The following is a 25,656-nucleotide window of genomic DNA, read 5'->3' on the forward strand; positions in this document are numbered from 1 at the left end:
ATAAGAATTTGTTATTTAACTGACTTGCCTAGTTAAATAAAATAAATAATTATTTTCTGATTTCAGATGTGCATGATATCATTATTATTTATTTTTTTAGACAGTGACATGAGGTTGATTTGCAAGTGTTTTAAAGCTATACTTTAGCACTTTTGTAATTATAATTGTAACACTATTTTAGATATTTATTGTTGTCAGCAGAGATCTTTTTGAAGTCCCGCCTTTCTCTTGTTTTTCCCACATTGCTTTGCGGTGTATATAAAACGCATGCGCAAATTACCACCACGAGGTCTGGACATTTCACTTTGATCAATAGAACAGCTAGACTCTAGCAAGTCGTGTGACACCGATGCAAATAATAACCTTGAAGAATGTTTTGATAAAGAAAATGACTTCGTCATTTGTTGGCGAGATGATGACTGGCCATTTGATGCGGATCTTGCAGTAAGTTGTCAGTCCTCTGATAGCATAGCTAGCTACTACAAACATATATGCTGTTAGCTAGTAGCTTGCTATATTTAGCTAGTGCTGACTATTGGCTATCAGTATCAGAGATTTTTATACCTTGTCCGATGATTTAAATCTTTGCTGTTCACATCATGAACCTCTGTGATTACTTTTTTTACAACTATGAGGACTCAACTAGCTTAAAATTGTATGTCTAGTCTGTGCACGTGGTCTGTAACTTGACCTATGCTTGACCCAAGAATGTTGCACGATGCGTTATAACAATGTATCAATATGTTGCCCTTTCTAGTGTCTTCTGATGCAATGTTGCAGGATGGATGACAAACTGATACAGGACACGTGGTAAGATATGAAATTGGCTACTCAACAACTTGAGCTATGAACAGTAATTTAACATTGCTTGAGTCCAACTGAGACTATCATTGTCCTATGATTAAAATCTGTATCTGCTGTTCACATCATGAACCACAGTGATTATTACTATTACATTATTAATGAGGACATGTGCATTAGCCTATAATTGGTATTCTTTTGACTAGCTTTGATTGTACTGTTATTTTAACCTTCAATTTTGGCGCAGATCCAACAGAATGCAGTTGGTGGTGGAAAGGATGTGACTTGGACCAGGATCAGTTCAGTCCACAGTCCATTCCCTGATACCACACGGAGGCATGTATAGGACATAGCTACAGAGGAGAGGCTCTTGATTTCTTCAGTGCTGTGCAACAACTCACTCTGTGGGTAATGGGTATGTATTATGTAGGTAATCCTATAGGGTAGATTTAATCTGGATGTGCATGCAGGCTGTTTTAATGATTACTACAAATCTGACACTTCCAAGCCTGGGAGAGATTTATTATTGAACTTCATTGAGTGTAGTCTCTTCAAGTTTTCAGTTATATGGCCAGGTTATTGTGTAATAATTATTTAGAATGCTGTCAAAGGACATCCCTATTCACACTAACCTTGAGTTTCTGTTTTGCCCCAGGCTTCAGCAAGAGGAGTGCCCTGGAATGTCTTGTTTTCCATGGTGAAATTGACTACAAAGACGGCACCCCAGGCCTTGTGAAATTACAGTACAAATTGATATAAGCATTTACTATCCCTTGTCAAATGAAAATAAATGTTTGGGATAAACACTACAAAGTATGTTAATTTGAATGACTGATCATTTCAGAAATGTGTGAAGTGTCTCATATAGTGCTGTCTTGGCAATAGAACATTGAAATGGCATTGAAGGTGAAGGTTACACAAACTCGATTGAAATGCATGTAGGGAAATTGGTTAACCTGGCCGTTTACTAGAATGGCTAAACCATGGTAGCATGAGAAGTTGAGTGGTCAGGACCAAAGCCTGCATATACTGTGCAATGAGAGGAAATTAAGATTTGCTTACATTGATACTGAGGGATTTACTCAGCCTATTCAGTAGTTGACATTTTGCCTGATGCAACAAAGTTGACACTTATGGCAGGGTGGTGCACTCCCTAATGTGAAGTATGCAACCAATTGTGTTCGCTACAAATAACATGTATATACGGCCTGTACGTACAGCACGGAATGTTCAGGCCGACCTTCACCGGAAGTGCCTGGAGAAGGGGGAGGAGATTATTGTGCCACGTTGATGGAGCCGAAGACCAGTGCGGACGTGGAATTTCATTGAATCTGCATTCTGCAGCCGAGAGCTGTCGCCTTGTTAATAAGCTTGCACAATAAAGAAAAGGGAACTAGCACGAGTGATCAACGTTTTTGTCGCATATCGACTGTGTATGTATGTGTTCATGTTATAAGAGCGAACAGAACTGAGAAGGTAAGACATTTTTGGATTAGCTAGGTGTGTGACCCTGTTGTACAGTATTTCGCTTAGCTCTTCTAGCCATAGCTATTCTAGCCATATTGCTAGTTTCTAGCTCGCAGATTGTTCTATTACTGTACTAGTTAGCTAACTACTGAGTTCATTGGTGTATTCGATCAGAAACCACTCATTTGCAGCTGTCTGTTTTGTTTTCTTACAAATTAAATGTTGCTGTCAGAACCGTAGTCTCATTGAAAGGTACCTACGCATTTTTAGCAGTTGCTGCGTGGCTTCTTATTTTAGCTAGCGTACCAGCGAACCATGTACTTTGCTGCACAAACAACTTGTCTGTGTCATCTCCTTTGAATGGAAAGTTCCTTTTGTGTGACTTGGCTATCTATTCAGTAATAATGGATGGTGACTACACGGAATCCATTCAAAATGTCTGTTTCATTTGAATGTACCTTTGCCCTCCTACCCTATTTACAGCCATATAAAACTATACCCAGTTCAGAGACACCATATCCAGAACCCTTATTCTGTATTTGTGCCCTTTGATTATCAGACATTAGCCAGATGTTAGCCTACATATCTGCCATTGTATAAAGTGACTGTAGATGAAGAGGAGAGGTGACTATTTTCAAGACCATTTCATTATCAATTGTGATCCATTCTTTCTGTGTGCTAAAATCATTATTCATTCTTGTTTGTGTTTTCTCCCCATCAGGATGAAGCTCAAAGAGATCAACCGCACGGCCATCCAGAGCTGGAGCCCAGCACAGCACCATCCTGTGTACCTGGCAGCAGGTGTTTGTGTTTTCCTGTTTTATACACTTCACTGAGCATCTCTGACATTTTTGACAGTAGGGATGAGGTATTTTCTGCATATGCATTGTTCTTTCGAAGGCCAAACCCACCATTAGTGTGTGTGGCCAAATACCACTATTTTCATGTCATCTGACCACCGCCTGGAGTTTGCTAAAGGCACTTGGATTGGAACCGGTGCTATAGTCATACGAAAATAGAGGTCTTTGGCCTCGCACACCAGCTGTGGGTTTGGCCTTCGAAAGAACGACGCTAATGCAGAAAATACTTCATCCCTACTGTCAAATATGGTGGTGGGTCTTTGATGTTATGGGCTGTTTTTCTTCCACTGGTCTTGGTGCCCTTGTTAAGGGTTGAATATTTGTTGTCTGAACAGCTGTCCAGTTAGTGCGTCTACCTGGTCAGGTATTGCTGACCCCTCACCTGTCTGTCTCTGAGTCCAGGTACGTCAGCCCAGCAGTTGGATGCCTCCTTCAGTACCACCGCCTCTCTGGAGATCTTTGAGCTGGACCTGGCCGACCCTTCTCTGGACATGAAGCTCCGCGGAGCATACTCCTCCTCTCACAGGTAGGGAAACCTTAGCCTTAACCCTAACCCAATCAGAGGAAGTTTTCTTTCAACAGGATTCTTTGTAAATTATATTTCTTCAGATATCTCAAGTAGTAGGGTAAACCCAGTTAGGGAATACTAGTTGTGAAAACTGTAGTGATTAAAACTCAGGTCACTGGAACAAACAACAAGTATAATCAATCAACAAAGAATGGTGCAATACAAGTTCCAACATGGGTACAACAATAAGCATCAGAGCAAGTCAACTCTTTGCTAGGTTTAGAAAACATATGTCATAGATCCGACTGCTCTTATCTCTCTTCACCAGATACCACAAGCTGGCGTGGGGTCCCCATGGCATGGATGCACAGGGTCTCCCATCTGGAGTGCTCATCGCGGGGGGAGAGAATGGTGACGTCATCCTGTACGACCCGGCCAAGATCATTGCTGGACACAGTGACGTTGTCATCGCTCAGAGTGACAAACACAGCGGGCCGGTCAGAGCCCTTGATGTCAACTCCTTCCAGGTAGGTACACCTAACTAACTGTAACTATGCTTTCACTAACAGCTTTGGCTTTATACTGTGCTGTGCATAATATGCACATTCAGATATTGCTCAACTCACTTGAACTTCTTACTTTTGTTTAATAGGAATACTAACGTTTTCATCTACTGACCTTTGTAGACTGGTCTACCAACTTTGTCAAGTGTATCTCATTGTGTTTGTTATTGTGCTTACATTGTCACCCCATGTTAGCTAGTGATAATAATGCATTACTTCCCTCTCCCCTTCCCCAGACCAACCTGGTGGCTTCAGGAGGTAATGAATCAGAGATCTACATCTGGGACCTGAACAACTTTGGCTCCCCGATGACACCAGGCCCTAAAACTCAGGTAAGACCCATGACACTAGAACATGTCTCTGCACGGTTAATTAAGAAACTATTGAAATTTAACTTTTGGAGTGCTTTACTTAAACATTTTCATGGATGATCTAGTCTGCAAGGATCCTGCACCCAGGTATTTTAATAGTAGAGGAACATTTGAGAGAGCAGGCTGTTTGTTTATTTCAGCCTCTGGAGGACATCAGCTGTGTGGCGTGGAACAGACAGGTCCAACACATCCTGGCCTCGGCCAGCCCCAGCGGCCGCGCCTCCATTTGGGACCTCCGCAAGAACGACCTAATCATCAAAGTCAGCGACCACAGCAACAGGGTACGTACCGTAATGCACGTCTGCTGTTTACGGCTCAGTCTGCCACTTGTGAACCCAGCAACAATGTACCCAGCAACACGCGTTTGTCCGTGTCTATCTGTCGGCTGTTAAAGCCTCAGTCTGTAATTTGTGTCCACAACACATGGTACGCTCTATGCATGTCTGTCTGCTGTTAAAGGCTCAGTCTGTCACTTTCATCTCCAGTTTAAAAGTACTCTCCCTGGCCTGCAGCTTTCTATAAACTGTGGGGGGTGGGAAGAATTCCCTGCTCCTTCAGTCAAAAGCTTGCCTCTTTTTTTTTTTTTTGGGACAGACAGACAGGATTGGCAACCGTATAGGTCTGAGGCTTTTGACATCATTTTTTTTCAATTCGTTCCACTGTTCTGACAAGCAAAATAAAGTACCGGTTTATATTGTTCCTTTTTAAACCTCTGAAATATATATATTTTACATTTAGCTCGACATTTAAATTACTTCACCAATCAGTGCGGATAGAGCAGCTTGCTGTGGAGCGGGTAAGCAATTTAATCTGTATAGGAAAGTCGTTAAGAGCAAATTGTATTTTGCCATAACCGCATGGTTGAATCATAATGAAAGACAAACACATACTGTGCTGCCAGTCACAGTGTAGGGCGCAAGATGCAACAGACATTTTGAGGAGAGAGGATGGAGGAAGCTTGCCTTGAAGCGCTGGGTATCTTATGACATGTATTATCTGAATCAGGCCCACAGAATTATACCTACGGAGGAGAGGCTTCTATGGAGGAACTTTGAATGTCTTTGAACTTCCGAGTTGGTTTTATGTTGGACCAGAGCAAACGTTAGCTAACAAGCTTGTGTGTGCGGAGCAGCACTAGAATTAAAAACGTGTCTTACCTTTTTGTAGTTAATAAATCCAGTGTGAAATGTGATAACTGTAGTATCCTTAACTAGCATTGGAAAAAGTAAATCCATTCTTCTCTAATTAAACATATCTCCCTAATTTATAATGTCGTCGGTAAGCTACAGCTGTGCTTCAGAGGGGAGGGGCAGGTAGCCTACACGCACACCCACTGGCAAAGATTTCCAGCTGGCAGGCAGACACTGGAATACATTTCTGAGTGACAGAGTGAGGGCTTTGCATAGTGGGACAGAACGTTGCTTTTATTAACAGTTCTGTTCCGGAACAGTATAGATCACTTTAGTTTGGGTTCTGTTCCTCAAATCATTTAATTCGTTTCTGGTTTTCTGTTCTGTTCCCTGAACCAATTCCAACCCTTGGTACAAACCTAGTATTAACACCATGTGACAGATGGGCAGAGAGAGAACCACGCATTCATTATAAGAGTAAATTAATAGGTACGTGTGTGTGTGTGTGTGTGTGTGTGTGTTCAGATGCACTGCTCTGGGCTAGAGTGGAACCCGGAGGTAGCTACTCAGCTGGTGCTGGCCTCGGAGGATGACAGAATGCCAGTGATCCAGATCTGGGACCTGCGTTTCGCCACCTCCCCTCTCAAAGTCCTGGAGAACCACACACGGTAAATTATGACTTCACATTAATCTGGTATCCAGTCTTGGAAAAAGTCATGTTAAAACACTAACTGGCTGGCCTCTCGAGTGGCGCAGCAGTCTAAGGCACTGCATCGCAGTGTTGCAGTGTCACTACAGCCTGGGGTTCGATCCCAGGCTGTGTCACAACCAGCCATGACTGGGAGTCCCAAAGGGCTGCGCACAATTGGCCCAGCGTCGTTCGGGTTAGGGGAGTGTTTGGCCGGGGGGCTTTACTTGGCTCATCACACTCTAGGTACTCCTTGTGTCGGGCCGGGTGCCTGCAGGCTGACCTCAGTCGTCAGTTGAACAGTGTTTCCTCCAACACATTGGTGCAGCTGGCTTCCAGGTTAAGAGAGCAGGTGTTAAGAAGCGCGGCTTTGCGGGTCATGTTTCGGAGGACGCATGACTCTACCTTCACCTCTCCCGAGCCCGTTGGGGAGTTGCAGCAATGAGACAAGATCGTAATCCCGAAATTGGGAAGAAAAAGGGGGTAAAAAAAAAATAAAAAAATAAAAAATAAATAACACTGACAGTCCTGGTCCAAACTTTTGTATTGCATGGAATAATGGAGCCAAAAACAACACATTGAGGCTGACCTTTGTGAGACAATCACCCAGCAATGTGGCTGCAGTATGAATTTGTCCTTGCTTGCAAGAGGTGTCTGGGAGATAGGGGTGATCAGAACACGCTAATCTGGTGTGACCGCTAACAAAAGAATGGCACACCCAAGACTTGTCAGAACTAATGGCAAGTGTTCAGTAGATCGAATGTGATCAGATTAAATTATGCTAATTAAATCGGGGTGGTGTGTTCATCAGGGGTGTCCTGGCCATCGCCTGGAGTCTAGCTGACCCTGAGCTGCTACTGAGCTGTGGGAAGGACAACAGAATCCTCTGTTGGAACCCCAACACCGCCGAGGTGAGAGTGTGTGATCCGTTGTCTCTGTGCTATTCGTAGCATGGTCCCTAACTACAAAGTAGACATACACACCTTTATTTAACCACAAATGTAACTCCATTCCCGTCCTGTCTGTTGTTTATCTCCAGGTGCTGTATGAGCTGCCTACCAGTACCCAGTGGTGCTTTGACATCCAGTGGTGCCCCAGGAACCCCGCGGTGCTGTCGGCTGCAGCCTTCGACGGACACATCAGCATCTACTCCATCATGGGGGGCAGCAGCCAGGCTTTCAGCCAGACACAGGCAGACACGGTGGGTAACAGTTTCACACATGAACACTGTTTAGGTTGGAAACTGGCCTCCATGTTGGTTAGGGTTACAGACACGGTTTGCACAAATTCTGAGATTTAGAGTGGAAACTCGCTTCAATTTTGGCCCATCATTGGAGACACTTGATATGAATGAATACCTAATCTGTAAAAAAAATAAAACATTGTTAAATTTGCTGCTCTTTGGCATGTCTATGTTCTAGATCAGCACGTCGTTTGGCAACATGGATCCGTTTGGGATGGGACAGACCCTGCCCCCCCTGCAGCTTCCCAAGGCCCCGGCTGCCCACACCACCATCACTCCCCTCAAGAAGCCTCCCAAGTGGATCCGCAGGCCCGTGGGGGCCTCCTTCGCTGTGAGTCACTATCTTCTCTGCCTTCATTACTTTGCAATGTTTTTCAAGTCGTATGCATGGACGCATGATGTACAGTATGTCACTCAGCAGTATCATCTCCTCCTGCTGCTTCCTCTTTCTCTCACCTCTATAGACATTCTATTGAGATGTTGAAATTGTACTAATAAGTTGTTCTCTTCCTGTTTCCCCCCCCCCCCTCCAGTTTGGTGGTAAGCTGGTGTCGTTGGAGAACATCAAGCCCAACCCCCAGCAGCCTCAACAGCCCACAGCCCATGTGGTTCACATTAGTCAGGTGATCACGGAGACGACCTTCCTGGAGCGCTCGGCCCAGCTGCAGGACACGCTGGCTGCAGGCAGCTTCATTGACTTCTGCCAAGAGAAGATAGACTCTGCCCAGAACGAGTTTGAGAAGACCGTCTGGTCCTTCCTGAAAGTAGGGATAGGAACTTTGACTTCTATTGTTAAAACATACGTTTTGTTTCTTGCTGTATTTCACAGTATGGCTGGGCTGTTACTACCAATGTTAAATTGTGTTTTCAGGTGAACTTTGAGAATGACACTCGTGGAAAATACCTGGAGCTTTTGGGATACAAGAAGGAGGAGCTAGCAGCAAAGGTGAGGTTGGAAATGAACTGTCACTGAATGTCCTCAGGCCTTGTCGGTCTGTTGTCTGTCTGACCTGTCTGGTCCTAATGCTGTCTGTCAGCCTGGTTTAATTCTGCTGGGGTTGTTCCTTTGTTCACAGATTGCAGCAGCATTAGAGGGAGAACCTATTCAGCCCGAGGAGGTAAGGACTTTGTGTGTGTGTATATGTGGAAGAAACATATATTTAATTATTTGTGATATCACGATAAACAACATGGAATACGGTTCAGTGTGCGGTAAAGTAGATGGTACTGCTGCTAATGGTAATGCAGAGCAAATGTATCTGCTCATTCACTTTCTTTAGCGTTGGTCTCATTGCTCAAACAGGGAAGTGGTAGGGGCATTGGGAAACTGTCCAACTTGACTAACTATCTAGGTTTCACACTAGAGTTGTTTGTGACTACTAGAAGGAAGTAAGAAAAGTGTTGCTTCTTATTCATGACCCTTGGCCTTTCAAGTTAGGACAACTGAAAATCGTTGAATTGCTTTCCTGACTTTTGTCATAGATCATCATTTAATATAATTTGGTGAATTTCACATCACATATTTCAATTGTACCTTATATTTTCTTATCTGCAAGACAATGCTATTTTCTCATCTGCTATTTTCTCATCTGCTAAAATTAAAGCATATTTTGTGATTCTGACATTGCTTAACCCGGGCTCAAAGATAACGGTACTAATATCTCAATGGACACAATCAATGACATTTTATGAATATTGTTGGGTTTCCAACATGTCAGTGATTCTGTTGATTATTTATCTACGACTCTCAATTTAATGGCTCTCTCTGCTGAACTCTGTGTGAATCTGGCTCTCCTCTCCAATCCTACTCCTCTCCTACACCTTTCCTCTCCTGCTGTATGAATGTATGCAGCCCGCCCCTGCTCCTGTCCCCACCTCTGATCCTGAACTCGAGGCTGAACCTGGACCAGAGGTAGTGCCCATTCCCGCTCCGCAGCTCAGCGCCGAGCCTGAGGTCCTTCCTCCCATGCCTGAGGCGGCTGTTGAGGCCACCCCCGAACCTCCGCTTGAGCCCGCCCTCCAGCCCGAACCCGGACCCCAGCCAGAGCTTGCCCCCCCGCTCAGCCGTGACCTTTCACCTTCTGATCCTATGCCTGTCCTCCAATCGGAGCCTGTCCCTACTCTTGACCTCAGCGCAGAACCCCAGCTTCTTGCCCCTGTTGCTCCCATTGCTCTCCTGCCAGAGTCTGACCCAGCTCTGGCACTTCCAGCTGACCTGCAGCAAGTACCCGTGTTTGATCCCACTGCCTCCTTTACCCTCCAGCCTCCGACAGAGTTCAACCAAGTGAACTCACTGCCTGTATCTGAATTTGATCAGGTAGCTTTGCAGCATGTATTAGAATTTGACCTGGTGGCCTTGCAGCCTGTATCTCAGTTCAACCAAGTTGACTTACAGCCTGTTTCTGCGTTCAACCAGGTGGACTTACAGCCTGTATCCGACCTCACCAACCTGCAGCCAGTACCCGGCTTCGACCCAATGTCATCGATGCCCAGTCTGCAGCCGGCAGCCCAGCTGGACTTGGTTCCTCCTCCTGTCCCCACCCTGCAACCTCTAGCAGACCCTGGACTCCTCTCCACGGACCTCCCACCTGAAGACGCATTTGACCTCATCGCTGCTACAAATCTCCAGCAAGCAGCGGAACTGGAACTCACACCTGCTCCGGAACCAGAAGCGGAAGATCCATTTGACCTCATCGCCGCTACAAATCTCCAGCAAGCAGCGGAACCGGAACTCACACCTGCTCCGGAACCAGAAGCGGAAGATCCATTTGACCTCATCGCCGCTACAAATCTCCAGCAAGCAGCGGAACCGGAACTCACACCTGCTCCGGAACCAGAAGCGGAAGATCCATTTGACCTCATCGCCGCTGCAAACCTCCAGCAAGCAGCGGAACTGGAAGTGACAGGAGCTCTGGAACCAGTGGCAGCAGAAGTAGACCTGACAGAGGCTGAGGCCCCTGAAGCTGAGCCCATCGCCCAGGAAGAGATGCCAGTAGATGAAGAGATTCCTCTGGAGGAGGTACCCTCTTCTCATCCCGTCAGTCCATCCCAGAGAAAGACACATCGTGCTGTTACGCCATTGTTGTTATCGTTGTTCATCGCTAAACTATAAACCTATTACATTAGTATTACTATGTTATTATATTGCTACGGTTATGTTGTAACATTGCTTTCACATAGTGTCTCATCTATAACTCTAAATAACTCACCCAATTTTTATCTCCCTATTTTCCTTCAACTTCACTTTCTCTCTGGGGTAGACTCACACCAGTTTTTTTGTTTTACTTTGCTGTTTTATGGTTATATGTAAAGGTCTCCGTGAGAGTAGATGGTATAGTGGTATGGAATAACTATTGTTTTGAGTCGTTGTGCTTTCGAGTACATTTCCCATTGACATCAAAGCATCAACAGATGATTTACACAGTAGTTGGAGTTGTGCTCATACTCCAGTGAAGGTACTGCTCTCGTTCAAATAACATTGATAAACTCCCTCTGGTCTGTCAGGAGGTGGCTCCACCAGTCGAAGAAGAGGACAGCCTCCCAGAGGAGGCCCCAGCTCCAGTCCCCGAGGGCGTTAAACTCTGTGTCAGTCAAGGTAAAGATCAGTTAATATCAATCTGAATCTCTATTTGTAATTGTTCACAGTTTAGGTTGACTGTGTGCTGCTGTTTGTTGAAGTTTAAAAAGCAAACAGTTGTGTGTTGGTTTGTCCTGTCAGGCGTGGACGGCCTGATCACCCAGGCCCTGCTGACCGGGGACTTCGAGGGCGCAGTGGAACTCTGTCTCCATGACAACCGCATGGCCGACAGCATCATCCTGGCCATCGCCGGAGGGGCGGAGCTTCTGGAGAAAACACAGAGGAAGTACTTCACCAAGACTCACAGCAAGATCACCAAGGTAACCAACACTGGTCACTGTAAGTTCATCAAGGCAACAAACACACTAAAAACACTGGTCCAAAAGACTTCTCAACAGCTTCTACCCCCAAGCCATAAGACTCCTGAACAGCTAATCATGGCTATCCGGACTATTTGCACTGCCCCCCCACCCCACACCCCATGTTTTTACGCTGCTGCTACTCTGTCTATTATTTATGCATAGTCACTTTAACTCTACCCACATGTACATATTACCTCAATTATCTCGACTAGCCGGTGCCCCCGCACATTGACTCTGCAGCGGTACCCCCCTGTGAATATATAGCCTCCCTACTGTTATTTTATTTTACTTCTGCTCTTTTTTCTCAACACTTTTTTGTTGTTTTATTTTACTTTTTCATTAAAAATAAATGCACTGTTGGTTAAGGGCTGTAAGTAAGCATTTCACTGTAATGTCTGCACCTGTTGTATTCGGCGCATGTGGCCAATAAAATTTGATTTGATTTGAAGATCACCAAGGTAACGAACACCATGACCATGATGTCAGTCAGTGTCATGGTCATGTGATCAGGTATTGTTGGCTACCAGTATTCCTGTGTTGGCTACTGTTCTACTACTGATTTACTGTCAATGCATCCTCCTGCAGCTGATCAGTGTGGTGGGGTTGAGGAACTGGCAGAGGGACATGTACAGTATTGGTTATGGTCATATTGATTCTTGCAGCTGATCAGAGGGAGGTCTACAGTGCTGATGACAGATTGTCATATTGAGGATTGGTTTTTGATTAACAGCTGATCAGTGCAGTGGTGATGAGGGACTGGCGTGATGTGCTGCAGACCTGTGAGCTGCAGAACTGGAAGGAGGCTCTGGCTGCAGTCATGACCTACGCTCAGCCTGAGGAGTTCTCCTCTCTGTGTGGTAGGAACTGACACTCTCTCTCTCTCTCTGTCCCTCTTTCTCCTTCTCTCTTTCACACTCTCTCCCTTAAAGCCAATTTATGCTAACTCTGAAAATGCGATCCGGATGCCAAATAGAGCTCTGTACCGCATCGCTGTATACCTCCCACATTTTTTAACAATGCAGAGGGCTCCATATAGCTCCGCATTGACATTATTGGTTGACGGCAGGTGGGGGCGGGAGGTCCTGTATAAACACAAGCTCACTTCCTTGACAACTTCCTTCACAACAGCTCTGCTCCGGGAAGCGCAAGAAGCATGAATGTCCTGACTTCTGCAGAGGCCGTATCACAATAAATGCTGTATGGCTTCTGCAGATGTTGACCATGCAAGGCCTTTTACGCTCTCGCTTTCTCTCTTGCCCTTTCACTCTCTCCCTCACTGGCCTTTCTTTCAATGTTTCTCTTTCCATTTCTGCCGCGCGAACCAGTTGGGATGTGAATTTGAACCTAACTGTGCTGCTGTCTCTGTAGACCTGCTGGGCTGCAGACTGGAGGCCGTGGAGGACAGCACGCTGCAGGCTCAGGCTTGTCTGTGTTACATCTGCGCTGGCAACGTGGAGAAACTGGTGTCCTGCTGGACCAGAGCCCAGGACAGACACTGCCCCCTCTCTCTGCAGGTACGCGGGTGTGTGTGTAATGTGTATGTCAGTTTTGTGTGCGACTGCCTTTGTCTCTCTAGACATGGTTGTGTGTGCGTAGGTCTAACTCTATGTAATGTTTATATTCCGGCAGGACCTGGTAGAGAAGGTGGTGGTGCTCCGCAGGGCGGTAGAGCAGACCCAGGAGTCTGGTCCCTCTGCTGTGGGGCTTCTACTGGGCGAGAAGATGAGTCAGTATGCCAGCCTGCTGGCCTCCCAGGGCAGCCTCACCACCGCCATCGCATACCTGCCACAGAACACAGAGCAGGTCAATGATACTACACAATACATTTGCCCCACAATCTGCCTCGGGTTTACTTGTTTAGAACCGGAATGTAACGTCCATTCTACTGATTCTAATTGTACGGTATTTGCTCTACCGCCAGGTTGCAGTACTGCAGCTGCGTGACCGTCTCAGCAGAGCTCTGGGCCAACAGGCTCCTGCTGCAGGTCCAGCCCTAACCCCAGTAGCCCAGGTCCAGCCCCAACTCCCATCCCCCCAGCCCAGGCAGCTCTTCGCCCCTGCCCAGCCTTCTATGGTGTCCCAGCAGCCCGCACCAGCCCCTGTGCCTGCCGCTGCCCCTGCACCACAACAGTATTATCAGCCGGTAAGTGACGGTGACAGTCACTCACATAGCCTCATCATTAGCCCATAAATGTTTGATCCTCTCTCTTAATGCTAACATTGTCAGCACAGTCTTGGGTGCCCTTTGGTCTTGTTTCTACATGTTGTGTGGCCGGTGGCCGCTGACTCTGATGGTGTTGAGCTGTGGCTCCTCCATTGTGTGGTCATCATTGGTGTGTGTACCATGCGGTGTGTGTGTATGTGTGTGTTCTCCAGGTGAGGTCTGCCTCTACAGTGACCTCCTGGAGTAACCAAACTCCCACAGCTCTCCCCAGTGTCCCTCCTCCTCCTCCTCATCTAGGCCCTGCCACCACAGAGCCCCAGGTACACACACACTAGTCCTCACCATGGCTGTGACCAAACACACCTGTACCACACCAGCAACTTTGCTTCAGCTTTTTGGGCTTGTGTTCAATAGTCCTCAATCTTGACTAACTCTGAAATCTAACTCTTAATTCTAGCAGCGAAATAAACACAGATCTCTACGTAACAAATGTTGTTGTTCAAATATTTGCCCTGCTTTCTTTGACGGTAACTACCTGCTATAATTATTAGTGCCGGTAGCTTTCCTCCCCAAGTCTTTTCCCTGGATGTTTATATGTCTCTGATGGCTTTGATCTTTTCTCTGGTTGACTGTAGTCCCATTTGGTTTGGCTGGATGACAATGAATTTATTAATTACATTGATTCAAATGGGATTGACACTGATTAAACCAATGAATTGTTTTTCAATGGTCTCATTACTAAGTTTTTTTTTTGACATGCTGTGGTTCTACTATGGGATCAATACGTTACTACTCTCTTCTTTTGCAAGCGCTCCTCTTGCTATTGTGGTACGATTTAGACTTAGCACGCATACCAAGCACTGGGTCACAGCCATGTACCCCTGACCTCTCACCTCTGACCACCTACCTCAGGGTCACTGACCGACCCCAACACCACCACCACTACCGCATGATCCTGGTCTGTCTCTCTACCTGACCCTTTACCTCCACAGTCACAGCTCCAACCCCCGTTGTCGTACGTCAGATAGCGCGACGGTCTTCTACACTGCTCCTTGCAACACGTGTCGCGTCAGAATGACGCCATCTGTTGGAAGGCAAATCTCCGACCCCCTGTTCCCATGGTCCCCACACCAGCTGGTCACTTACTGTGGATGCTGTAGTATGCATGTCACCCTGTTGATACCCCAACCCACCCTGGATGCATTTATGGTTTGTCATGCATGTCTGTGTGGAGCACCTGATCCAACCTCTAACCTTCTAAGACGGTGTTTCTTAATTCTGTTCCTGGAGACCCAAAGGGGTGCACATTTGTGTTTTTTGCCCTAGTACTACACAGTTAATTCAAATGATCAACTCATCAAGCTTTATTTATTTAAATTAGGTGTGTAATGCAAAGGCAAAACAATTAAGTGCATCAATTTGGGTCCCCAGGACCAGGATTAAGAAGCACTGCTTCATGTCTGTCTGTTTCTTTAGTCCATATCCTGTTTGTCTCTTGTCTCTGATTCACTCACAGCTCTTGTGTTACACTATTTTGTACTTCTATCTAGTTGTCTTAAATATAACTGCCCAGTGTTTTGAGGTGGGGTTTTTGAAGTGTTTTTTTCCTCCAATTTATGCTTTGGCCACAAATACGAGTAAACAACATTATTTGGATATGAGTTAACATAATATTAACTTTTAAAAGTGAGATTATTACTGGGCAGTTACTTTAAGATCCGTGAAGGGGAGTGAACAAGACCAGAGGAGAGGGAAGATCTCTCTGGAATGAAACCCAGCCCTAGTCGTGGTTATGAGCCAGGCTGCTTCCCAAATGGAAGCTTATTCCTTATATAGTGCACTTTATAGGCTAGGGAATAAGGCTCTGTTAAAAAATAGTGCAATATATAGGGATTAGGCTGCCAGTTGGAATGCAGCCGCTGAGTCTGTGACGTCATCTTTTGTGTCTGTCCTGTCTTTGCAGGCTCAGCCGACACCCGCCATGTATGGGATGCCTCCCACTGGGTCGGCTGCCCCCCCAGACTCCTCGGCCGCTGCATACCCCCCCATGTACTCACATCAGTACCAGCGTAAGTGTCTCAAACATCACTACCACTTCCAGGTTATAGGGACTCTTCTTCGTGTAGAAGGAAAATGGCAGCCTGAACACCTATAAGTGTGTGGCTGCTGCCACCAACAGGTTTGGAGGATACACTGAGTAGCGTCGAGCTAATCATGGCTTCGCACATACAGGTGCTGGCCTTGGGTATTCTATATACAGTTATTCTGACTTCGATGCCCCGTTTTCTCAATTTAAACCATCAAGCATTTTCTGGTGGAGAATGTTTGCCTAGTGTTCTCTCTTTTGAATGTTCTTTGCTAATTAGCTCAGCCTTGAGCCTTCTATGGTGATGTTTCTAAACCTGAAATATCGCCCTTAATTGAGAATTAGCATGTTTGGCTGTTAACTATCTCTCTGCATGATGTCCCATTCTGAAAAACACATTTCATGCCTGATAGTCTATCTATAAACATCTACATGCTTTTGAATGAAGTTCTAACTAAGTTGAAGCATTTTTCTGTAATGTTACCATATTGTAATTATTAACAGAGAAAATGCTTCCATTTAACATTTCCTGAACTGCTAGAAATTATAATGCATGTTACTACTGTTAAAGAACCACAGTGAGCACTGTTAAAGTTAGTCTTTAACGTAACTACGTGACTAATGCATGCTGTTCTCTCTCCTGTGAACCCTAGCCTACCCTCCGGCCAGCCAGTACAACCCTGGCACTGGTGGCCCAGCTATCTATTCACCGCTCCAGTACTCTACTCCTCCTCCTCCCTCCTTCTCTTCCTCCTCACCCCAAGCCCCAGCTCCAGGCTTCATGCCCCAATACACTCAACAACCCCTCTACCCACCTCCTTCAATGGGCCAGCCTGTGTCCTCCGCTCCTCCTTCTCATCCTCCTTTCTCTCCTCCTCCACTGTCGTCTGGAGCATCTTTCCAACATGGTGGACCGGGGTCGCCTGCCTCTTACATGCCGCCGCTTCCACCGACCGGATCCTCAGGTACACAGCCTGATCCGGCCTCTCAGAGAACAGGTCTGCACTGGTTTCGTCCCTCTCTCCACCCGCCAATCATCTACATGACAGTACTCAGAGGTGTCACTGGATCTGTTCCAGCATCCACACTACAATACCCCTCAGAAAGAAGCAGTGTATTGGACCTGTATTCTAAAGTGGCATGCTAGTGTGGGTATTGGAACATAGCCATAGTTCTGTTTGAATGGCCAGCCAAATGTGGATAGGGAATGTCATGTGTAGCGTCAGAGACCAGCATAGGATGCTAATGGTGGTTATGGAACTGGTCTTAATGGAGTAAGTGACCGAAAGCAGCTGTTTAGACGGTGTCCAACTGTAAGGTCATAGCGGAGCCAGGAGTCAGTGTGTGCTATCTATCTGCTTAGTGATCCCAGTGCAGCCAAGCAGAGACGGCCTTCAGACAGTCAACAGCAGCTGTTGTTCCAAGCCTCTCTCACACTTCTCTCCTTGGGTGGGGAAAGCTGAGGTAGCATTTCTCAGCTGAGACACTGTTACTACTCTGAAATATGGTGGTTACTTATTAACAGAGCCCTGCCTGGTCTTTTGGGGAAACCGAAGTGTGAGAGGGTTGTTAGATGGTATTAGCATTACCACATTGTTCAATTAAATGCAGACTTTATTAGGTGTAAACATTTACAGGTACAGTAACACTCACTAACAACACATTTTGAGTATGCTATTATTCATTCCCTAGCTATCATTGTCATTAGCATATATGTTACTGTTTTCTCTCATCTGCCCTGTTGGCTCTGGGAAGTGTTCTAGAGTGTATTTGTTTCATCCACAGAGGGATATAGTCCAGACACTACCTGTTTCATGGAAGGTGAAGGTGAATTGAAACAGACAGCTCTGCTCTGCTACTTTACACAATTACTGCCTGTAAATGGTCGCCACCGGCCTGACCAGGTCATACAAATCAATTTAATCACTCGCCAATCAAAAGCGCTCGCCAATATCCCTGATGATCAACAATGTGGTAGTAGTTGCATTGCCACTTCTGTTTACAGGTGAATGTTCAATCAATTTTAAAACCAGCCAATTTTTTAACATTTGCTATCACATAATCAGCTTTTTCATAGACCTGAAGTACCAAGGACATAATCATAACTGCCATGTTGCTGTTGATAGAAAGGTAAACATGGTTATGAGTGTCAGTTGGTTGACCCAGATGGGTGGTGGTCTGGGCAGGAGCGTAAGCGGGAATGAATGGGTTGGTAAGTTAGTCAGATTGGTCTGGTTCAGAGCTTTGCTTGGCTATCTAGGGCAGGCAATACCCTGATAAAAATGGCAGGCAGGGGGATCATGGTGATTATGACTATATTTAGGGGTCAGCGCAGGCTACGCTGCACTCAAATACCATTACATTTAGCCTGAAAGACCTGTTTTGGTCATTTGCTCAAATGGCAAGTAAATTAGCGGTTAAGCGCATTGGGCCAGTAACCGAAAGGTTGCTGGTCCGTATCCCCGAGCAGACTAGGTGAAAAATCTGTTTATGTGCCCTTGAGCAAGGCACATAACCCTAATTGCTCCTGTAAGTCGCTCTGGATAAGAGTGTCTGCTAAATGACAAAAAAATACGCTTTGCTCGTTGTCTTGCTGATGCACTATGAAATATGTATAGCTAGCTGCTTTAAGTAATTACAAATCAGAGCAATCAAAGCAATGATAATATTTTTGCTTATAGCCATGCTGCCCAGAAATCATCATACAAAATATTCAATATCCCAATACCAGCTTATGAAAAACAACTATTTAAAGGCCCATTATCTGTACCATAGTCATTCCGGTGTTGTGCTGTGATTAGCCTAGGTGCCAGTCTAACTGTGGTTGTTTCTCTTGCCCAGCTAGAGTTAGCAAGGCTAGCTAACAATGTAGAATGTGTGAGTGCAGAGACAGTGGCACCCAGGCTGTAGTGAAGAGACAGGTGAGTGATGGGTTTCTCTCTGCTTGTCAACAGGCCCTCAGAATGGCTGGAACGACCCTCCTACCCTGAGCAGAGTGCCAAAGAAGAAGAAGGTGAGACCTATCACATGATCAATTACACATTGTGTGTGTGTGTGTGTATATATATATATATATATATGTATGTATGTATGTATGTATGTATCTACACACACACACACACAGTGGGGAGAACAAGTATTTGATACACTGCCGATTTTGCAGGTTTTCCTACTTACAAAGCATGTAGAGGTCTGTAATTTTTATCATAGGTACACTTCAACTGAATCTAAAACAAAAATCCAGAAAATCACATTGTATGATTTGTAAGTAATTAATTTGCATTTTATTGCATGACATAAGTATTTGATCACCTACCAACCAGTAAGAATTCTGTCTCTCACAGACCTGTTAGTTTTTCTTTAAGAAGCCCTCCTGTTCTCCACTCATTACCTGTATTAACTGCACCTGTTTGAACTCGTTACCTGTATAAAAGACACCTGTCCACACACTCAATCAACAGACTCCAACCTCTCCACAATGGCCAAGACCAGAGAGCTGTGTAAGGGCATCAGGGATAAAATTGTAGACCTTCACAAGGCTGGGATGGGCTACAGGACAATAGGCAAGCAGCTTGGTGAGAAGGCAACAACTGTTGGTGCAATTATTAGAAAATGGAAGAAGTTCAAGATGACGGTCAATCACCCTCGGTCTGGGGCTCCATGCAAGATCTCACCTCAAGATCTCACCTCGTGGGGCATCAATGATCATGAGGAAGGTGAGGGATCAGCCCAGAACTACACGGCAGGACCTGGTCAATGACCTGAAGAGAGCTGGGACCACAGTCTCAAAGAAAACCATTAGTAACACACTACGCCGTCATGGATTAAAATCCTGCAGCGCACGCAAGGTCCCCATGCTCAAGCCAGCGCATGTCCAGGCCCGTCTGAAGTTTGCCAATGACCATCTGGATGATCCAGAGGAGGAATGGGAGAAGGTCATGTGGTCTGATGAGACAAAAATATAGCTTTTTGGTCTAAACTCCACTCGCCGTGTTTGGAGGAAGAAGAAGGATGAGTACAACCCCAAGAACACCATCCCAACCGTGAAGCATGGAGGTTGAAACATTATTCTTTGGGGATGCTTTTCTGCAAAGGGGACAGGACGACTGCACCGTATTGAGGGGAGGATGGATGGGGCCATGTATCGCGAGGTCTTGGCCAACAACCTCCTTCCCTCAGTAAGAGCATTGAAGATGGGTCGTGGCTGGGTCTTCCAGCATGACAATGACCCAAAACACACAGCCAGGGCAACTAAGGAGTGGCCTAGCCAGTCTCCAGACCTGAACCCAATAGAAAATCTTTGGAGGGAGCTGAAAGTCCGTATTGCCCAGCGACAGCCCCGAAACCTGAAGGATCTGGAGAAGGCGTATGGAGGAGTGGGCCAAAATCCCTGCTGCAGTGTGTGCAAACCTGGTCAAGACCTACAGGAAACGTATGATCTCTGTAATTGCAAACCAAGGTTTCTGTACCAAATATTAAGTTCTGCTTTTCTGATGTATCAAATACTTATGTCATGCAATAAAATACAAATTAATTACTTAAAAATCATACAATGTGATTTTCTGGATTTTTGTTTTAGATTCCGTCTCTCACAGTTGAAGTGTACCTATGATAAAAATTACAGACCTCTACATGCTTTGTAAGTAGGAAAACCTGCAAAATCGGTAGTGTATCAAATAATTGTTCTCCCCACTGTGTGTGTGTGTGTGTGTGTGTGTATATATATATATATATATATATATATATATATATATATACACACACACACACAGTGGGGGGGGAAAAGTATTTAGTCAGCCACCAATTGTGCAAGTTCTCCCACTGAGAAGATGAGAGAGGCCTGTAATTTTCATCATAGGTACACGTCAACTATGACAGACAAATTGAGAAAGAAAATCACATTTGCAAATTATGGTGGAAAATAAGTATTTGGTCAATAACAAAAGTTTCTCAATACTTTTATATACCCTTTGTTGGCAATGACACAGGTCAAACGTTTTCTGTAAGTCTTCACAAGGTTTTCACACACTGTTGCTGGTATTTTGGCCTATTCCTCCATGCAGATCTCCTCTAGAGCAGTGATGTTTTGGGGCTGTCGCTGGGCAACACGGACTTTCAACTCCCTCCAAAGATTTTCTATGGGGTTGAGATCTGGAGACTGGCTAGGCCACTCCAGGACCTTGAAATGCTTCTTACGAAGCCACTCCTTCGTTGCCCGGGCGGTGTGTTTGGGATCATTGTCATGCTGAAAGACCCAGCCACATTTCATCTTCAATGCCCTTGCTGATGGAAGGAGGTTTTCACTCAAAATCTCACGATACATGGCCCCATTAATTTTTTCTTTTACACGGATCAGTCATCCTGGTCCCTTTGCAGAAAAACAGCCCCAAAGCATGATGTTTCCACCCCCATGCTTCACAGTAGATATGGTGTTCTTTGGATGCAACTCAGCATTCTTTGTCCTCCAAACACGACGAGTTCTATTTCTATTTTGGTTTCATCTGACCATATGACATTCTCCCAATCCTCTTCTGGATCATCCAAATGCACTCTAGCAAACTTCAGACGGGCCTGGACATGTACTGGCTTAAGCAGGGGGACACGTCTGGCACTGCAGGATTTGAGTCCCTGGCGGCGTAGTGTGTTACTGATGGTAGGCTTTGTTACTTTGGTCCCAGCTCTCTGCAGGTCATTCACTAGGTCCCCCGTGTGGTTCTGGGATTTTTGCTCACCGTTCTTGTGATCATTTTGACCCCACTGGGTGAGATCTTGCGTGGAGCCCCAGATCGAGGGAGATTATCAGTGGTCTTTTATGTCTTCCATTTCCTAATAATTGCTCCCACAGTTGATTTCTTCAAACCAAGCTGCTTACCTATTGCAGATTCAGTCTTCCCAGCCTGGTGCAGGTCTACAATTTTGTTTCTGGTGTCCTTTGACAGCTCTTTGGTCTTGGCCATAGTGGAGTTTGGAGTGTGACTGTTTGAGGTTGTGGACAGGTGTCTTTTTATACTGATAACAAGTTCAAACAGGTGCCATTAATACAGGTAACGAGTGGAGGACAGAGGAGCCTCTTAAAGAAGAAGTTACAGGTCTGTGAGAGCCAGAAATCTTGCTTGTTTGTAGGTGACCAAATACTTATTTTCCACCATAATTTGAAATAAATTCATTAAAAATCCTACAATGTGATTTTCTGGATTTTTTTTCTCAATTTGTCTGTCATAGTTGACGTGTACCTATGATGAAAATTACAGGCCTCTCGTCTTTTTAAGTGGGAGAACTTGCACAATTGGTGGCTGACTAAATACTTTTTTCCCCCACTGTGTGTGTATGTATGTATGTATGTATGTATGTATGTATATATATATACTGAACAAGAATATAACTGCAACAATTTTCAAATTTTGCTGAGTTACAGTTCATTTGAAGAAATCAGTCAATTGAAATAAATAAATTAGGCCCTAATCTATGGATTTCAAATGACTGGGAATACAGATATGCATCTGTTGGTCACAGATACCTTTAAAAAAATGGGCCTCACAATGGGGCTCAGGATCTCGTCACGGTATTTTTGTGAATTCAAATTGCCATCGATGAAATGCAATTGTGTTCATTGTCCATAGTTTATGCCTGCCTGCCTGCCCATACCATAACCCCACCGCAACCATGGGGCACTCTGTTCACAATGTTGACATCACAAACCGCTCGCCCACATGACGCCATACACATGGTCTGCTGTTGTGAGGCCGGTTGGATGTACTCTCAAATTCTCTAAAACGAGGTTGGAGGCAGCTTATGGTATAGAAATTAACATTCAATTATCTGTCAACAGCTCTGGTGGACATTCCTGCAGTCCGCATGCCAATTGCACGCTCCCTAAAAACATGAGACATCTGTGGCATTGTGTTGTGTAACAAAACTGCACATTTTAGAGTGGCCTTTTATTGTCCCCAGCACAAGGTGCACCTGTGTAATGATCATGTTGTTTAATCAGCTTCTTGATATGCCACACCTGTCAGGGGGGTGGATTATCTTGGCAAAGGAGAAATTCCTCACTAACAGGGATGTAAACAAATTTGTGCGCACAATTTGAGAGAAATAAGCTTTTTGTGCGTATGGAACATTTCTGGTATCTTTTATTTCAGCTCATGAAACATGCGACCAACACTTTACATGTTGCGTTTATATTTTTGTTCAGTGTACATTACACACTCACACGCTCTTTCCACCGTTCCAGGTTCCAGAGAACTACACCCCACCTTCCCCCATCACGGCCCCCATCTTTTCTCCCCTCGGTGCCGGGGACCCCCAGCAGCCCCCCTCCATGCCCCCAGGCCAGGCCCAGAACCAGGCCCCCTACCAGGGCATGCAGCAGCAGCAGCAGATGGCCCCCCCACCCATGAACCCTGGCATGCTCAAGACACGTGGAGGAAGTGTGGAGGGAGCGCCTGGAGCCCCTATTGGAGATGTCATACATGTACTGGTCTATTCCTATATAAATTGGTCTATTCCTCATTGAAATGATGACAAACATATTGCTAGTGGATTCAATTACTAGTAGTGCTAAATGGCCTCAAAGCTCTTAACATTGTAAGTTGGTACAACTGCAACTTAGAAAGCTCCACAACAATTCCTAAGAATTAGTCTAAAACCCATGTACTCAGATTGTGTTAACCTTCCAGCCGCTGCAGTCCATCCCTGCTGAGAAGATCACTAAGAAGCCCATCCCTGAGGAGCACCTGATCCTGAAGAGCACCTTTGAGGGCCTCATCCAGAAGTGCTTGGCTGCTGCCACAGACCCTGTGAGTACAGCGTTTCTATCAAGTCAGTTTAGCTACGAAGTTCATAAATCGTCATATACAACTACTTTTCCTTAAGTTTGATCATCAGTATAAAATTGTTCACACTTCCTCTTCAAACATTCCCTCAGCTTAGGGCTGTTGATATGCGTCTCATCATATTTCTCTCTCCCCGCAGCAAACCAAGAGGAAGTTGGATGATGCCAACAAACGCCTCGAGGCCCTCTACGACAAGCTACGAGAGCAGACAGTGAGTTTGAACAATTCTACATTGTTACCATTCAAAATTCCATGTTAGAATGTTGCATATCATTTTGAGACGTACACTCACACCACAAATCTCTCTCAATTTCGCTTTCTCACACTTTCGCTCTCTGTCGCTCTCTAGCTCTCCCCAGCCATTGTAGGGGGCCTGCACAACATGGTGCAGTGCATCGAGTCTCGTTCCTACATGGAGAGCCTCAACATCCACACACACATAGTGAGCAGCAGCAACTTCAGCGAGACGTCTGCCTTCATGCCTGTGCTCAAGGTGGTGCTGACACAAGCCAACAAGCTGGGGGTCTGAGCAGGAGGAGAGACCCTCGCCCACTCCTCAGTCTGAGGTGAGATGGAGAAGAATTGGTCAGAGATGATGTCATAACAGAGATCAGGAAGTAGACATAGGGAGCCAGGTGTTTTTAATCAGCTCATTTCAGTGGGAGTTCCATGTGGCTCCCAGTGCAGATATTATACTTCCTGTAGAATCGTGAGATTTTACGACATCACTGTCCGATCCTTCTTCATCCCATTCTGGACTCAGAGACCCCTCCCCCTTCTCTTTTACAACTCAAACACAAGCTATGCCACCAGTATCACTACAGTATAGTAAACACATGTGGGACATAGGACCAAGATTTATTGATATTGCCAGTCTTATCGTTGTCACTGGGATAATATGTTAAAAAGCCAAACAACCCAGTTTTGAGGATCATGTTTTATGTTGTTTTTAGAAAAGAAAATGTTTTATTTTCTTGTTCATTTTCAGTGTAATCATGGTTTTCAGACAGAGCAGAGTGCAATGGGGGCTGCTCCCCTTTTAACCAGAGACTGTACTTTAAAACACGGAAACCAGAGACTGTACTTTAAAACACAGGCGGAATGCACGCTAAGATATGCCTGGGCTCATTGTCAGACTGTTTTAATTGGGTATTATTAATATCAGGTTTAATAACGAGGGAACTAGCTTTTTATAATGGTCGTCATGCCATCATAAATTTCACGCGACAGCGTCCATTTTTTTCTTCTCAGTTCTAGTCTTCAGTATGATTTAGGCTGTTGATTAAACAGTCTATTTGTCTCTATGTTGGTAAGAACAGAAAGACACTTATGTTGCAAATGGGACATTTTAAAATCGACAACATGCAATATTTTCAATAAATAGTATTTATTTAAAACATGCTGCTTCATTGTTTGCTTAATATCAGTTGCTTTGAGATGTTACTAATTAATGTTTGTCATAAACAGCTTGGATGTCATGTTTTAATAGACTAATTGTCTTTCAGTTTACAAATACTGGCCAGTTAACTAATCTCCTGATACTTTATGCAGTGTCTGAATGCAATGTGAGTGTGTTAGAACGGATAATGAGACGTATGTGGCTTAACTGTATGGATCCATCTTCAGCCTTGACCTAAAGAGTTTTTAGTATCTTGAATTTGTAATATTCTTATGTATTTACAAAATAAAGAGTCACTATTAGCTTTTATAACGATCTCTGCCTGCCCTCCCTCATATGTACTAGGCCTAATATGTATGTACATTAGATTTAACTATGTATCTTGTAAAATCAGACAACAGTAAAAAAATAATAATAATAATGCTTTCACAAATCATGTGCAGTCTGATCTTTTTCCTCAGATATCCAATATTATATCATGATACATTAGGCTACTGTACAGATGGGCTCCTTTCAACAACATATTTTCACACAACACCTACTTTAATCGCTTGAAAACATTTGGGTAAAAAGCTAAATTGTCCAAGATAAGTTATTTTCCT

The 25,656-nt window shown here is 44.9% G+C and overlaps 1 protein-coding gene across 9 annotated transcripts; it reads left to right on the plus strand.

Moving 5' to 3' along the window:
* Nucleotides 1–253: 253 nt before the first annotated feature.
* On the plus strand, nt 254–25,369 carry sec31a (SEC31 homolog A, COPII coat complex component). 9 transcript variants are annotated; one of them, XM_045225058.1, is made up of 33 exons: nt 254–444; nt 758–810; nt 1,049–1,216; nt 1,457–2,277; nt 2,990–3,069; nt 3,531–3,654; nt 3,965–4,163; nt 4,436–4,531; nt 4,711–4,851; nt 6,226–6,368; nt 7,200–7,299; nt 7,428–7,589; nt 7,810–7,962; nt 8,165–8,395; nt 8,503–8,577; nt 8,708–8,749; nt 9,484–9,948; nt 10,048–10,650; nt 11,136–11,226; nt 11,350–11,528; nt 12,301–12,427; nt 12,939–13,084; nt 13,200–13,373; nt 13,492–13,713; nt 13,947–14,054; nt 15,698–15,803; nt 16,474–16,818; nt 17,606–17,647; nt 18,775–18,833; nt 23,055–23,294; nt 23,500–23,619; nt 23,795–23,866; nt 24,005–25,369. In XM_045225058.1, the coding sequence occupies exons 5-33, from the start codon at nt 2,991–2,993 to the stop codon at nt 24,182–24,184; spliced, it is 4,824 nt and encodes a 1,607-aa protein (XP_045080993.1). In that variant the 5' UTR covers nt 254–444; nt 758–810; nt 1,049–1,216; nt 1,457–2,277; nt 2,990; the 3' UTR covers nt 24,185–25,369. The 9 variants fall into 9 exon arrangements, with proteins under 9 accessions (XP_045080993.1, XP_045080989.1, XP_045080990.1 ...); XM_045225054.1 differs by having other exon boundaries at nt 9,484–10,650; XM_045225055.1 differs by having other exon boundaries at nt 9,484–10,650; nt 16,474–16,785.
* Nucleotides 25,370–25,656: the final 287 nt, after the last annotated feature.

This window comes from Coregonus clupeaformis, chromosome 15 (genome assembly GCF_020615455.1).
Source record: "Coregonus clupeaformis isolate EN_2021a chromosome 15, ASM2061545v1, whole genome shotgun sequence".
Classification (NCBI taxonomy): Eukaryota; Metazoa; Chordata; class Actinopteri; order Salmoniformes; family Salmonidae; genus Coregonus; species Coregonus clupeaformis.